A 15,640-nucleotide genomic window follows, 5' to 3' on the forward strand; every position below is an offset into this window, starting at 1 on the left:
GCTGTATCTTCAGCAAACATGACACTTTCATTCGGCTTTTGTACGTGAGCTTCAATCGTCTGTTGCGCGAGATCCCGTCGGTCCGCACTCAGGAACTTCTCGAGAAGCTTTTGGCGGAAATTGTCCCAGGTTTCCAAAGTAGGATTCCTGTTCTCGCACCATGTGCGAACGCTATTTTCCTTTGTGAAGTAGGCACGGCTAAGTTTCTCTTGCACGCTCCACACAATTCACCATAGAATTCTGCTCGAAATGATCGAGCCAGTCCTCTACATCTTCATACGGTTCTCCACAGAAGACTTCGGGAACACGAGGAGGCTCAAAAGTTACTTGGGAAGGAAATGTCGTCTGGGCCGGAGGAAGATTCGCAGGTGTTGAAGGGGCCACCATGTTGGTAAGAGGAGATGCAGTCAAGAGTCTTGGACTTGGGCCTAGCAGGCACCGGCTGTATCGGTGTACTGGAGTCGTAACAAGATGCTGAGGCTCCGGACTGGCTGTACGGTCCCGAACAACGCTTTCCTGCATCAAGTTGCAGGCCCCAGCCCCTCCACCAGTGTCGCGACGTGAAGGCAGAGGTCGTATATTAAGAAGCTGAGAAAGCAGCAGTGGGTTGGTCTTTTTTTTTACCGCGCATCAGAGTGTGCCGTCTTTCTCGTTGTTGCTGCAGCATAAAAGCGTGCAGATCCGCGTTTGCATTGTCGCCTTCGTCTTTCTCGCAGGACGCACGTGACAATATGGTGTGAGGGACAATCGTATCGCTGGTGGAGCTGTTCAATATCCTGGCTGCCTGTGTTGATATGCGGCCCTTTTGAAAAGCTCTGACTGCGAATTTGGAGTCGCTGCACACCTCTTTGCAACGACCTTTTAGCAGAGCGAGTGCGATAGCCACTCGTTCAGCCACCTGGGGGTTTATTGTTCATACCATGGCGCTGTTCGCAGTCGAAACCATCTGGTCAACGACCACCACTGTGAACTTCTTGCCGTCTCGATATGCTGCAGCGTCAACGAAACTTGCATTCACGCCACCTTTTCTCAGTGTCTTCAGTAGAGCCGTTGCCCCTCATTGTGTACAGGGTGAGTGTTGTGGGGTATTGGGGCGACAATGACGTTTTTCTGTATATGTTTCGATATACGCTCGCTATTTGTTTCCAGCTCCATAGGGTTAAAACCTAGCTCGCCAAGTATGCACTGACAAGCCGTTGTAGTGGACAACCGAGCCAGCTGCGAGCGTTGCTGCACTTCTGGTATTTCGGCTGCAGATCTGTGCACACCGAGCGCGAGCAAGTGCTCGGTGTGTGTGTGTACGGAAAGCCCCAGTGCTTTTTTGACGGTCTTTCTGATAATCACGTCGAGCTTGTCCCACTCCTACCTAAGCCAGTTGTGCATGGCAACGGTGTAGGTAAAGTGGCAGAGCACAAACACATTGATGAGCCTTAACAGATTGTCTTCCTTAAGGCCTGTATGTTTCCCGGAGATTCTTTTGACGAGTCGAAAAGAGCTGTTAGTCTTGGCGACGATCTTCCGCAGAGTGGCGACATTGCTACCCTTCACTTTAATAAACATGCCGAGGAGCCAGATGGTGTCTACTCTTGAGAATTCCTGCCCATCACTCGTGTAAATGTGTATATCACTTTCTTCAACGGGTTTCCTTCCCTTAGGTCCTCCACCTCGTTATTTTTTCTAAAGCAGGAGCATCTAACTTGGTGGGTTAATGTGTGAGTCCCATTTGGCACAGGTACGATTCCACCTCAGCGACTGCTTCTTGAAGGGTATCTGCACAAGGCCTTCATTGCCGCCAACGCACCAGATTGTGATGTCATCGGCGTAGATGGTATGCTTGATTCCATCCACGCTAGCCAGTCCTTTCGACAGTCCGGTCGTGCAGATATTGAATGGCACCGAAAAAATTGCAGACCCCTGGGGCGTGCCTCGGTGCTTGAGTGGTATGTCTTCAGAGAGGAAGTTCCCGATGCATAGCCTCGCTTTTCCTACGGACAAGAAGGACTCGATGTAGTGGTACAGCCTGGGTCCAAGCTCGAGTTTCGCTACAATCTCCAAGATGTATTCATGCTTGATGTTGCCAAAAGCCTTCTCTAGCTCTGGGCCAAGAATATCGTTGGTATCTCTAGAGTATCCATCAAGGACTTGGTGCCTAATGAGCAGCATCGCACCCTGCGTTGAAAAGCCGGTACAAAACCCGATCATATTGTTAGTATAAATATCATTTCCCTCCAGGTAGTCGTTAAGTCTGTTGAGAATCGCGTGCTATGCCACCTTACCCACGCAAGACGTGAGGGAGATGGGGCAAACATTCTTAACGCTAGGAGACTTTCCTAGCTTGAGAATCAGTACGGTGTCGGCTAGCTTCCATTCCGCAGGAACACTACCAGTTTTCATTGCTTCATTTATGAAACCAGTCAGACGTTCTATGGATGCGTCGTCGAGGTTCCTGAGGGCTCTGTTCGTGATCCCGTCTGGCCCTGGTGCCGACTTGCGATTGAGCATTTGTATCGCTCTCCTGATTTCAGCCTCTGAAGAGTCTTCGTCTACTTCAGGTAGAGGAGGGCCGCCATACTCTGGGAACACGCCGTCTTCGTCCTCTCGTTCGACCGGCAGGTACTTGGAAACTAATCGCGTAACGAGTTCGTGAATCCCCTGTTCTTTGGTGGCTTCGTGAAGGGCACGGGCCAAAGTGTGTCTCTGGTCGTCCCTTGTGCCGTGCTCGTTCAAGAGGTGCTTCAGAAGGTGCCAGGACTTGTCATTTCTAATTTGACTGTCGACGAACTCACACAGTTCGTCCCACTGTTGTTTGCACAGTGTGTCGAATTGTTTTTCGATTTCTCTGTTCATCTTTGATATTTTTTGTCGCAGCCTATGGTTGTGCGTCTGCTTCTTCCACCGAGAAAATAGAGGTGCCTGGGATTCAAACAGGTAGGCAAAGCTACTGTCCATCTTCTCCACACTCAAATCTGTCTTTATCTTCCTGGTGGCAGTGGTTCTTTGCCGACAGCTCCGAGGAGGCATGAATGCCGCAGCAAATACGCATTTTACCGGAAACATACTTTTTTTATTTTTTAATACCCTCCGGACTAAAAGCATTAGGGAGGGGTGCGAAACACAATTTTCAATTAATGTTAACTAATCCTAAAAATTAATAAATAAAAAAGGACAAAATATCAACATTGTGTGGAAACAGAACACGTAAGTGTGGGCGTTTATACAATGCTAGTTAGCGCAAAACGAAACAAGGAATGATCGGTCAAGATGGCCTCAGATCAGGGAAGGTGGTTCCAGGCTACTGATGTTGTGAGAATAAATGAATCACTGCATGTTTTGGTTAAAGATGACAAAACACCAACTTTATTAGGATGATCAGTTCTAGATGATACATAAAAAGGTTGAAAAGTAAGTGCCTCACGAAGAGTTGGCAAATGATGATAAATTTTGTGAAGTATACAGAGGCGGAAAAGCATACGAGGCAAGAGACGGTAGTTCGAGTGAATTTTTCATGGCAAAAATGCTAGCGTGACGACTGTAGTTGTGAAGAATGAAGCGAACAGAATTGTTTGGGATTACTTCAAGAGCCTTGATTGAAATATTTGAACTCGGATCCCATACTGCAGCGGCGTATTCTATCTTGCTACGAGTAAGCGTTTTGTACATTAGTAGTTTAAGTGAGAGAGGTGCGGAAGAGATGCTGCGATGAATTTACCCAAGCATGCGGTTCGCATTAATAATAATGGAGCGGATATGAAGGGACCAGCTTAAACAAGTGGTGATGTGTACACCTAGATAACTGTAAGAGGTGACTGATTCGAATGAAATGTTGTTAAGTGAGTAACTAGCAGGATTTCATATATAGAAACATATATACAGTTCGCGCCGTAACGCCTCGCTTTTAGTGTCATAGAAAAGAAGCTGTTCACTAACGACATGCACATAGCACTCGCTAAAAGACATCGGTTTGACTTGCTTGATCCTGCAAAGGTTGTCGGAGAATAGCTCTTAAGACCCATCGTGAACTTACTTACAGCGCAACACAAGAAAAAATACAGGACAGGGAAAGAGCAAAAGAGAAAGAAAAAACGGCGCGGACTCACAACTGTTCTTTATTGAACAAAAAACGGGGTGAAAAGTATTCATATAGGTACTGGCAGCCTACAACACAACATGCGCACAATACGAGGTGCACTGAGAAAGCGTTGTCGCACTCACGGCAATAAAGAAGATTGGCCTAAATAACTTAATTCTTTTTCATGCAGTGTGACGGATGATTCACTAACGCCCAACTTACCGTCTTACTACAATCGCTGTCAGTTCTGATAAAATTCACACCGTCAAAACGTTTTTGCAATCTTTTTAAACTTTCGGAGCAAGTCACATGTGACACTGCACGTGCAGGGTGACTAGGGTACCTCGATGGGCGCGCCTCCTTTGAGGGTGCAGCCACTCTTGGAATGCGTGAGTGCTGTTTTCCGATCGGCGGCCGCCATTCGGCTTCCGCCGTCTCGTCGCTGCTGGTTGAGTGAGACAATTGCGCGGCGTTTTGTCGGGCGAATTGCCTGGGTGTTGCGTGTCACAGTGCAAATACCACTCGCGAAATGGCTACGGTGTGTTCCAATTCCCGAAAGATCCGAAAAGGCGACTTTTGTAATGATCAAGCGCGAGAAGTTGCAGTCCACAGACCGTTCATGTGTGTGTGTGCAGCCTAATTTACGTTATTTCAGCATTTCGAGATATATACCTCAAAGCGCTGTCACACGGGCACATTCAATCGCGCTCAATCTTGATGGAATTGACTCTCTTATGCCAGTTACACATGGGGCCAATCGCTGTTGAGAAATTTGATTCCGATTGGGCTTAATTGCGATGACCAGTGCACCGGGTGGTTCATTCGCAATGCGTTATTAACTCATTCATTTTGGATCGCCCAAAATGCGTTGTTCTATATCGCTTGTTGTACACAAGCTGCGATTGCGCGAAGATGTGCGCCTGCGTTGTGCGCGTGTTGCTGCCGGCGCCTTCAACTATTTCTTTTAGGGGCAAAGCCCTTTACGCCATGGGTTGTATTTCGCGTGTCGTCATAGTCGTCGTAGTTGCAGTAGTCAGTTGCATTGCATTGCATGTGAATTAAAATGGTGAAACAGCATATTCACGGAGTGAATGATGATGAGTAGGGCGAAGCGTCCATCAGCCCGTCTGTGCTTCCGTGCTCCTGTCCGTTCGTTCATCCCTGCTTAAGTTCGTGCATCCATCCATCCGTCCGCGCGTCTTTGCGTCTCTCCGTGCACCCGTTCATAACGCCTACGACATGAAATGCGCTTTAAGGCTCGCGTGTGTCAGCCAGTTTTTGCACATGCCGGCGAATTCTAGTTAAGAAAGTGATGACTCACAATACCTGGTTGACTTGATTTCCCTTCGGAAAATAGAGTGTTGTGGAGATCTTGAAGAGTAAATTGATGATGGGGAAAATCTCCTCATTGGAGCATTAACTTCAATAGATTGCAGCATTTCGCACCATATAGGTGTATTTGTTGTGTTAGGAATGTTGAAGAAAACGCATTGTGGGAAGTGCAGGGCTGCAATGAAAGAGTTGGCGAGCCATTAACACGCATATTTAACTGAAATGAAGGAGTATGTTCAGGATGGCGAAAGCTTGTGTTATGAGCTCGCTCTTATCTTGCAAATAGGACTCGAAAGGCATCACATCCTGAGCAGAGAATCTGTTCACCCTGATGTCCCCTCTCAAAGCTTTAACTGAATATTCAATCAAACGAGCGAAGTGCAGCGTGCAGACATGCCAGATATGGAAGGATTTTATGAAAAAAAAAAGCTGTTGATATCAAGTTATTCACGAGTAAATCTGCCCATTCACCTGTACTAGCTCGAAACAACGAGAACCAGTGGAAGTGAAAGCAACTCATGCGCTGTGGTTAACTTGCAGTGAGTTATAATGCTTGTTTTTGAAGTATGATAAAGTAAATGTTTAAATATATCTGTGTCATCCAAAACTGCTGTATAATAAAGGCAATTCGCTTGCGTATTCTTGTAAAGCCACCTGGTCGCTTCTTTTCAACGATATCAATTAACACTTTAAAATTTGCTAATTTACCGTATATTCCTATAGAAAGCACGCTAACCCCGGTTTGAAAGTTAATGTCTGCATGCGAGCCATGATTTAATGCCGTAAAAGCCACATGTAGCTCACCAAGTAGTAAATGTTTTCAGCAATTTTTTGCCAAAGTTCTGTTTGCAGTAAGGTGTAAGAGATTAAAACGGCGAACAATATAGTTTGGGTTGCAGGGTGTGGTCTGTTCAATAATTCAAAGACAATATATGAAAATATGCAACGCAATCGAAGTGTTAGGGGTGAAGATTCTAAAGCCTTGGGTTTGTTCATGCATGTTTATGACCAATTCGTAACCACCTAGTTGTATGACTCACTCAGCATGTGGCGCTAGTGTGAGTGTCACAAAGACGGACGGACTGACAGACAGATGCACGGGCGGACGGAAGCAAGAGCAGACGAACGGACGTACGCTTAGCCTCACTCATCCTGAATGATGATGCGTGGAACGAAGAGTTCGTGCGTCCATGCTATGCTGTGCTCCGTGGATATGCTGGATGGACGGACGCATGAATAGATGCATGGACAGAAGCATGAACGAAAGCACAGATAAATGCTTCGCGCCGCGCATCATCATTTACTCCGTAGATATGCGGTGATTTTTCTATTTCTTCTCGACAGCACGTATTTTTTATTACTTTTTTCAGCCAACTGGCAAATGGCAAACTGTTCTTACACTTTTGGGGAATGCACACAACACATTGAAACTTCATGTGACTTGGGTGCGCGTGTTTTAAACCTTTACCTTATAGTTAGCGACTCGTCCAAAAAGATGCTAATTGAAGGTGTTAACGTGGCATGCGTCGATGGTATTTTCCTGCTGCGAGAAACTTCAGCTGCTAATATCACTTTAATAATGAAGGTTAAAGACTCGATATCTAAGATCTTCACACTCCCGATAAAAATCTGATTTTGTTTGAGTGCCACACGTTTTGGCGCAAAAAAAAAAAAACCTGTATGCAGCCGCGCTACACTCGTTAGCTGGCCGTCGAGGCTATAGGCGGCTTGCGGAGAGGGCATCGTAACGGCGGACTCGGTAGCAGACAACGCGGTTGTCTCCACCATCCAAAGCGGTGGAGTGTAGCATGCCCATCGAGGAACCTTAAGGGCAACCAGACAGCAGCGCGTGAGGAGCGCGTGAACGTGCAGTGGCCGCAGAGGCAGAAAGCGGGAGCGGGGTGCTGAGCGACTAGGTTACGCTAGACAGGCGGCTGAACGTGCGCGGCGCCGCACCCCCTGGCCGAAGTTGGGAGGCCTATTGTTAGGGTAATTTTACTGCGCAATATTTGATACCAAGCTACAATCCCTCGGCCTTGAAACGTGTTTTGCGCACTTTTGCAGTTCTAATGCATGTCGTGACACCAGTTTTATGGGGGCGTTCATTAGAAGCTCAAAAAATTATTAGGACGAATTTCTTACATTGAGGAATTACAGGAACAGAATTGAACTGCTTGGCCATTTCCGGAGAGGGAAGGAGGTGTTTTTTTCATTACGAGGAATGAAAAGGAATGTAATCGCGGCAAGTCCTAATTCCCCGGAACGGAATCGGAATAGAATGGAGGTGTGCATGCCGCAACATTGTACCACACAGCGAGGCATCTGCTTGTGAATGCAGTGAAAGTAACTACCTCTGCTAGAAAATGCAGCGAATGTAACCTTGACTCCTCACAAACACACGCGTCCTGTATACATGCTTTACAATACAACAAGAAATCTAATATCGCAGTATTATCGTATTAACGCGTGGTACAAGCGTAAATTGAAACCAGGTGTAAGAACATGTGATGATCATAACGGCTTCACGGTTTAAAGCCAGCACCTATTTCCTTAAGGTCACGTAACGGGTGCATAGCAAGTTCGAAAAGATTTCATGCACTAAGGGTTGGAAGTATGTGCTGGACACATGATATCGATATCGCAATCTACTTTTAAAGACGAGGCTTAAGGGTCCCCAACGTTTTGGTTCAATAGCCGCCGAGAAGCTCGATGATCGAAGATGGCGTTGTTCCAGACAAATTCGACGACGTTAATATAGGAATCCCAATATATTTGTAGCGCCATCATCACCATCAGCATTTCTTCATCACCGCGCCGCGCCTCTCGCGCAGCTGATGCTAGCTCGAGCTGCACGAGAGGCGCGGAGCGGTGATGAAGAAATGATGATGGTGAAGATGGCGCTACAGGGCTCCCCGAGCATTTTTCTCCGAGCATCGGCCTAGATTCCGCAATCCACAAATCATATTCGCACAAACATTACTCCATTCCCTGAATGTACAAATTAGTGATGTGCGTCCTTTGACCATAGAAACTAATTTCGCAGACATTATCGACTACAATATTTTGCCGAACGACGCGAAATTATTACCTCACGAAATTTTAAATGAACTATTACAAGAACATCTAAATAATCTGCCGACGAATGTGGTTATTGCAAAAAATGCATCGCTAACTGAGGAAAAAGCTGGCATGGGAATATTCTGCCCTCAACTTGATTGGTATTTTTTGTTACGACTGCCAGATTTTATCCCAGTTTTTATAGCTGGATTTATGACCATATTATTAGCTCTCCAAAAATTACCCAGTGTAAATACAGTAGTAGCAATCATCACTGACTCATTATCTGAGTGTTCTTCGCTCTCTGCATCTGGTGAAACGCCTTCTATAAAGCTTTTCAGAATACTAGATACTGCGCACCTACAATGTCTCTACTTACTTTGGGTACGAGGACACAAGGGTTTGCTTTTAGACGAAAGCGCTGATTCTTTAGCAAAGGCGGTGCTTTTGATACCAATCATTGCGGTTTTACCACAGACGACATACATTACAATTGCACGATTCCGCGCCTTAACTTAAAAAAGATGCTTATCAGACCCCGTTTTGACCGCTTCTCCAGAATATAAGCACCTATTATTTCCCTGAAAAAGTGAGTCATCGCGGTCGAGAATAATAGAAGTGGCCACAACCAAACTTCGCTGCCAGTTTACCTCCCTCAACTTTTACCTGCATAGAGCATGTCAAGCGTTGTCTCCTCTGTGTATCTTCTGTAAGAAGGAGAGAACAATCAGTCATTACTTTCTATACTGTTGCCGCTATACGTCATTGAGAAGAAAATTCATAGCACCACATCTTCGAAACTTCTGTCTAGAAATATCCGAATCAGTTGTTCTATCTCTCGGTGCCTCTACTCTGGGCTACTTTAACAGGGATGTTTACTACGCATTAGACGAATTGATCAGTCAGACTAAAAGAATATAGAGGTAAATTCTTCATTCTTTTAAACGTTTAAATACTTCTATTTAGTAATTATTTGTCTTGAAAGCTATCCCCAGCATATACGAGTAGTGTTGCGAAGAAACAAAAAAAACAAATTCACCTAACACTCTTCCAATCCCCTGCAATTGGTAAGAGCCATGAGGTGGGAAGAAAAAGAAGAAGAATCGGTGGCAGTGGTGTCGAAGTATGTAAGATACTCAGTCGCATCTAAAAGAAACGTTTTTGGCAAGGTAAATGCAAGAAATGGGCCTGTTATGTCTGTTTACCACAGCATACAGCGACACCGTGGACGATTATACAATTATATCGACCGAAGTGTCTGGCAACACTGCAGCAGTGCTTACGCGCCGTTGGCAGAATTTAGCACAGCATCGTATGGGACCACAGAGTGATGCGTGTCATAACGCACAAACAGGGGCCGCATGCGAACGCACATAGGAGAGCTTTTTGCCCTTAGGACTTTCGGCACGTCTTAAGGTTAAAGAAGAACAGTGGAAGGTATTGAGTGACTACAGGCACCCTGTTACAAAGGCCTTCCTACGCCTACATTCTGTAGGAGTAGACAATAAAAAAAAGCAATGCTTTGGAGTACGTTCGATGGGCCGCGTCTGCAGACCGTCACATTTCCTGTTTATTGACGTAAAGCGTGAGTATTTACGCTTGTCTGTACGTCTTTTTCTTGGATTCTTTTAGGCAGATTTTTCATTTTCATTTGCACTTCTACGAAAAGCATGGCTTGTTCAAGAAGAGTTGTACTCCTATTAGCACTCCTGGCCTTTGGCTCGATGAATCAAATGTATCTTGAAATCAAGTGGCGCATGTTGTCACATATTCTTCTTGCAACAGTTCATTTAGGAAATTTAAAACTTAGTCAGCTACTTTTATGAATTGCATTTATCCGGTAAGCAGGACTAAAAAATATGCAATTGATGTCCTGTCTCGGGAATGCCATCTTTGCAATCATTTTGATGGCTTCGTTGCCAGCATTATGTTGGCAAACGGCCTCTGTCACAGATCAGGTCAGAATATTGTCTCCCGCCATTTGAAATATGTTATACTTTTTTAAATGTTTTGAGGATTTATTAAGAAGTTTTAAGCATAGTCACATCACACATGAAACATCTTGCGTTTTCAATAATGTTTTCTCTCCACCCATGCAAGCTAAATACCGGCACTGCGGCCGCAATCAGCTAAAGGGATATGAAGTCTGAATTCAATTAAAAAGTATGTACAGATAGTGCGTAAATATATTGAACATTAGGCATCCTATTCCAGCAGAACATGCCGTCGCATTCCTGTGTTGTTTCCAAAGACCAGAAACTAATTATTGCTATTGTTTCAAGACCCTTAATGCAATGTTATTGTGACAGCCGCGTCGTAGAAGACTAGTATTTTTCCACTAGTGTATTAAGGTGTACCTAAATATAAGAATGCTGGTTTTCAGTTCTTTGCCTCAATAAAAAAATGGCAGCATATCCACGGAGTGAATGATGGAGAGTGGAGCGAAGCATTCGTCCGTCCATGCGTCCGTCTGTGTGACCGTCCATGCGTCTGTTCATGCGCCCGTCCCTGCGTTCGTTCATGCATCCGCCCCTTCGTCCGTTCATGCGTCCATCCATGCATCTGTCTGTGTGTCGGTTCGTCCATTTATTCAACACCCCAAGTCCCACCATCTCGCATCTTTTTATCATATATTCCCCATATAGAAGCACCGCCATTCAGTGGACATTCCAAGGACTAAACGAGAGGTGGCACATGCACACTTTCTTACGGCTTGCGCTTCGGGTCTACTTCCCACCTTCAACCACCTTGAGTTCATGGTTTATATTAGTTCACTGTATTTATGGCGCTGCGGCCCAACGCTCGTTAAACCTTTCTAAAACCAAGGAGGTTACGCCCAGCGAGTATAACGTAGCAACCTTTTCCTGTCAGATAGGGCTCAATGTACATGCCAGTGGCTGCTAATGTGAAATAAGAGACAAGAGGATGCAGCTTTTAATTTCTTACGGCTTGCGCTTCGTATCTGCTTCCCCCTTTAACCACCTCGAATTCATTCATGGTATATACTAGTTCATGGTATATACTATTTTTTATTGTTAAACAACGCCCAGAAGAAATCTGTCACTGCTACCACCTTGGAGGTCAAATGTTATACCTATTTCGGGTATGTGCCACTGGTGGTTACGTACTACGAGGAACGCACAAGCCACGCCATAAGGAGCTTCGCCCCTTAACAGCAGCGCTGCGGCGGGGATACCATCACGTCCAAAATCTTACTTGTTCTCGGCAGAACTGCAGTGTGCTGCACTGCTTCAAAAAATGTACTCTCAAAATGATGCGTACAACAGTGGCAAAGCCAAAGAGCATTCAGCCGATGATTTTTACCTGGGTGGGCCATTAACTTCTTTGAAGTTCCAGGCGTACGTGGCTGTTCGCGCCTCATAATTAACAGCCATTCGGTGAGACGCAAGGCAGTCAAAAATGGTGTCGTTGTCAGAGTCCGAAATGGCTACGGCCTCCTCGTACTGAGTTATCACCTGCATCATCATAGACAGATTGAGGTACGACCATGAAGATGACAAAAACCACTTGCACACAGCAAGAGCACAGGCTAAGGCCACAGTTCAAAGGCAGAGTACCACCCATAACAAACTGCTAGCACACATCTTTGTTTTTCCACACACAAGTTTGCAATAGAACCGTTCGCGCGGCCTCTTTTCAAATTGCAAAGACGCCGGCAACGAATGGATATGGCAAAAAAATCATTTTCTTCACATCACTAGTAATAAATATTCTACATTAACGCGTGTTTAACAATCATACAATGCTTTGATGGAAGTATACACGATTACTTTTTAGTGGTGGACAAGCTATTTATTCATGAGGTACAACCTGTGAAATGATTGTTCAAAATATAGTAGCACAACTTTCACAATCGCTTTTCTATGCAATTTTCTTCGAAAGACCAGCATATCTACTGTCTCGGTATGGTTCAATAAGAATAACTTCTTTTTAAGGCATATGAAGAAGTGGCACCAATTCTTCAAGGGGCTGCCACGGGGACAGTTAGGCATAGTCAAAGCGCTGCATCGTAGGCTGCCAGGACAGCCCAATTTCGATGACCATACACCAAATTTTTGAGGGCAAAACTTTTTAGAAGCGGATCATTTGTTGCCAATGGGTGTGTCACACGTCCACAGTTCACACTCACAGTATGCATGAGTGAGTGAATGAGTGAGTGAGTGTGTGAGTGAGCGATCGGTTATTGATAAGAGGAAAAAGGCACCTAATTTCTGTCTGCCTCTTGGGCGACACGGCACAGTGCCTTGCCGGGGAGGGGGGGGGAAGGAGAGATAAAAAGAATAGTCGAAAGATATAATAAAAATAAAACAGGCAAGCGACAGAAAAAATTGGCCCCGTATCTACATGTTTCAGTGCAAATGTCGTCGAAATACGATAGTCTTACGTGTGGAGAGAGTGAACAAAACGTTTATTTGAGGTTATGCATGAGAAAATGGGTGAATTGTATTCTGGAAGCGCTGCGTTAGAGAGTATTGATCCGTGCTACGAAGGCGGATGAGTGCATCGAGGCACGTTAGACACGAGCGCTATCTGGCAGTCATCTTCGAAAACGAAGAGGGTGGTGGTGGTAAAAACATTTAACAAAAAAAGGAGGTATGCATTGACCGCCTCATAAAACGACGGCACCTAGAAAAAGTAAATGGGGACCCCTAGTACGGGACTCCATTGGCGTCGGCTGCTGCCTGGGCTCGTCGAAACAAGGCCTTTTGGTCCTAAAGGTTAGAGCAGCCAAGCAGGGTCGCCTCCCCCTCCTCTCGTGTAGGGATGGGTAAAGGGGGTACAGCAGGGTTGCATGGGCAGATGAACAACATGTGGTAGATGTCCGAAGACTTCTACCCACAGAGTGAGCAGTTGGCCGAAAAGGCGGGATCGAAATGTTTAAGGGCTGCCGTGCACAGTATTGTGTTCGTGAAGATTCGGAGTAAAAGCCACTCCTCCGCTTTACTTAGGCTTTGCATGGGCGTGGACAAAGACTGTGATTGAATTGGTAATAGTCTGGAATTTCCAGAGAGAATATACCGGGCTGAATTCGAGTAGAAATTCCTGGTAAGAGAACGCGCGGGCGGTGGCGTCGGCTGCCCAATCCCTTCGAGTCCCATGCATCTGAACAGGCGCTCAGACAATACAACGAGGTGCAGGGATTCCCTGATAGTGTGAACATTGCAATAAGGAAACGAAGGAAGGCGTGTGTGCCCACAAAGAAAGATGCCCGCCTTTCTTAAAGGCGATAAGGTGTAGAAGGCAAAGCGACGGGCAGGTGTCACTACTGTGTCGTCTTTGCAAAGCGTTGGAAACACTTGCCGCTTTGAGTATTACGCTGCTCTGTCAGCGCAGCATGATAAACGCTACTGTCCTTAGAATTACTTATCTGTGCCTTCTCTAGTATAAAGACACACATACAAAATATCGCCGTGTTGTTATTGTGCCTCAGATATGCGCAATAATGTTTTAATTGACAATCGCACAAGTATAAACGCTGAAACTTGAGCAATATTGGTGGGTGCTGTGGATGGGGTTGGTGGTTTGGGGTACCGTTTGTTGCCGTTTCGAGTTTTGTGACGTGGGCAAACAGACAGACAGGCCAAAATTTTGTTGTCGAACGTCCCCAAGAAAGACTACCGTCGTTAAAAGAAGGAGACAGGAAAGTTGGGAGCCGCTCGAAAAAATCTGAGGACGAGGCACCTCAAGGCGAGAGCTGCTCGGCGTCAGAAGGTCGCGGAGGGCCAACCGGTCGGCGAGGGCTACGCTGGCATCGGAGATCGCGGGCGGCACAACCGTTCAGCTTGAAGTCCATAGAGCAACTCCACATGCTCGGCTTTGTTCTTTTGCTCTCCCTAATACTTGTGCGCGGCTTTGTTCTTTTCCTCTCTTTTATAGTTGTGAGTTGCTTTTGCCTGCTCTCCTACCACCTACTTGGCCTCCCTCTCCTATCGCGCAAGGGCGTCCCCTCCCCTACCTCCTCTTCTACGCTTCCTTATCATGCATTGCAACGCCGATGCAGGGAGCGTTTGCCAACATACGTTCACATTCCCCCCCCCCCCTCCACTAGGCATTTTTCTCCGCGGCGTCTCACAAAACTGACAAAGGCAGCGTCTGCTAACAAGTTCCTTGGCTGAAAAGTGCGGCTGTTCGTTCCACACAACTGCGATGCTCCACATCACCCCATGGTCCCTTTCAAGAAGATGGTGTAATTTTTGGGGGGTCGAAGCTCCTTAAGCCATGGGTCGTGCGTCCTCGATGTATGTAGTAATAGCAGGTAGCAATCTCTGAATTAGTCTTTTGTAAGTCCACTGGATGGCAGTACAGGTAATATCTGATGAAAAGGTGCGAGATGGCGGTTCTTCAAATGTTCATAGGTGGACGGACAGATGGATGGACAGTCAAGCAGACAGACATGCAGACATACATACAAACAGATGGACGAAGGGACGGTCAGCGAAGGGACGATTCACAGTTTACCGATAAAAACCTCCGAAGTTTTGCCGCACTCATCATTATTTTCTCTTTGTATATGCTGTGATGTTTGAAATGCGAATGCGATTCTTAGGCCGCGTTCACACTGAGCGTTCCGGCCGCCGAAAGTGCTCCGAATCCGGTTCGGCGGCGGCGAGATCCGCCGGAAGGGCCCTCTCCGCGCCGATCACTCTCGGACCGATTTTTGCGGCGTCTGCCGCCGAATCAGTCACTACGGACCAATAGGAGCGCTAGCCAATGTAACATAATAGCCACCGCAACACCTGCTGATATGTGATGTGTGATATGTGATATGCATCGTGTTACGTCAGCACCAGGTTGCTATAAAAGATGAGTGCGTAGGAAATAAAGGCCAGTGTTTTTCCACGGTATCAAGTGTGCTGTTCTTCCGTCAGCTGCTCTCCGCGAGTTGGCTATGACAGTGGCGACGAGGATGAAAGTGTTATCTGCTGGTGCCGCCTGGAACTTCCCTGTAAGGCTGTGTTCTCTACCGTGTGTAGAATGCCTGGTGTCGGCAAGCTTGAGCCGTTCGACGTGGGAACAACCAGCTGGGATGAGTATCAAGGGCGGGTAGAACAATTTTTCATAGCCAACGACGTCGAAGATGAAAAAAAGCGAGCAGTACTTCTCACCTGTTTGGGACCGACCACGTATTCATTACTGTGGAACCTGCTGTCACCGTCGAAG

At 46.2% G+C, this 15,640-nt stretch overlaps 1 protein-coding gene across 2 annotated transcripts in view; it reads right to left on the reverse strand.

Annotated features, from left to right (window-relative positions):
- LOC119179755 (uncharacterized) overlaps window positions 1-15,640 on the reverse strand; it is a 77,308-nt gene that overhangs the window by 36,460 nt on the left and 25,208 nt on the right. For both annotated transcript variants that reach the window (XM_037430882.2, XM_075868301.1), the window contains exon 2: window positions 11,783-11,934. In XM_037430882.2, coding sequence (XP_037286779.2) covers window positions 11,783-11,934 — 152 coding nt within the window. The remainder of the gene's footprint in view (window positions 1-11,782; window positions 11,935-15,640) is intronic.

Source organism: Rhipicephalus microplus, chromosome 7, assembly GCF_043290135.1.
Source record: "Rhipicephalus microplus isolate Deutch F79 chromosome 7, USDA_Rmic, whole genome shotgun sequence".
Lineage (NCBI taxonomy): Eukaryota > Metazoa > Arthropoda > Arachnida > Ixodida > Ixodidae > Rhipicephalus > Rhipicephalus microplus.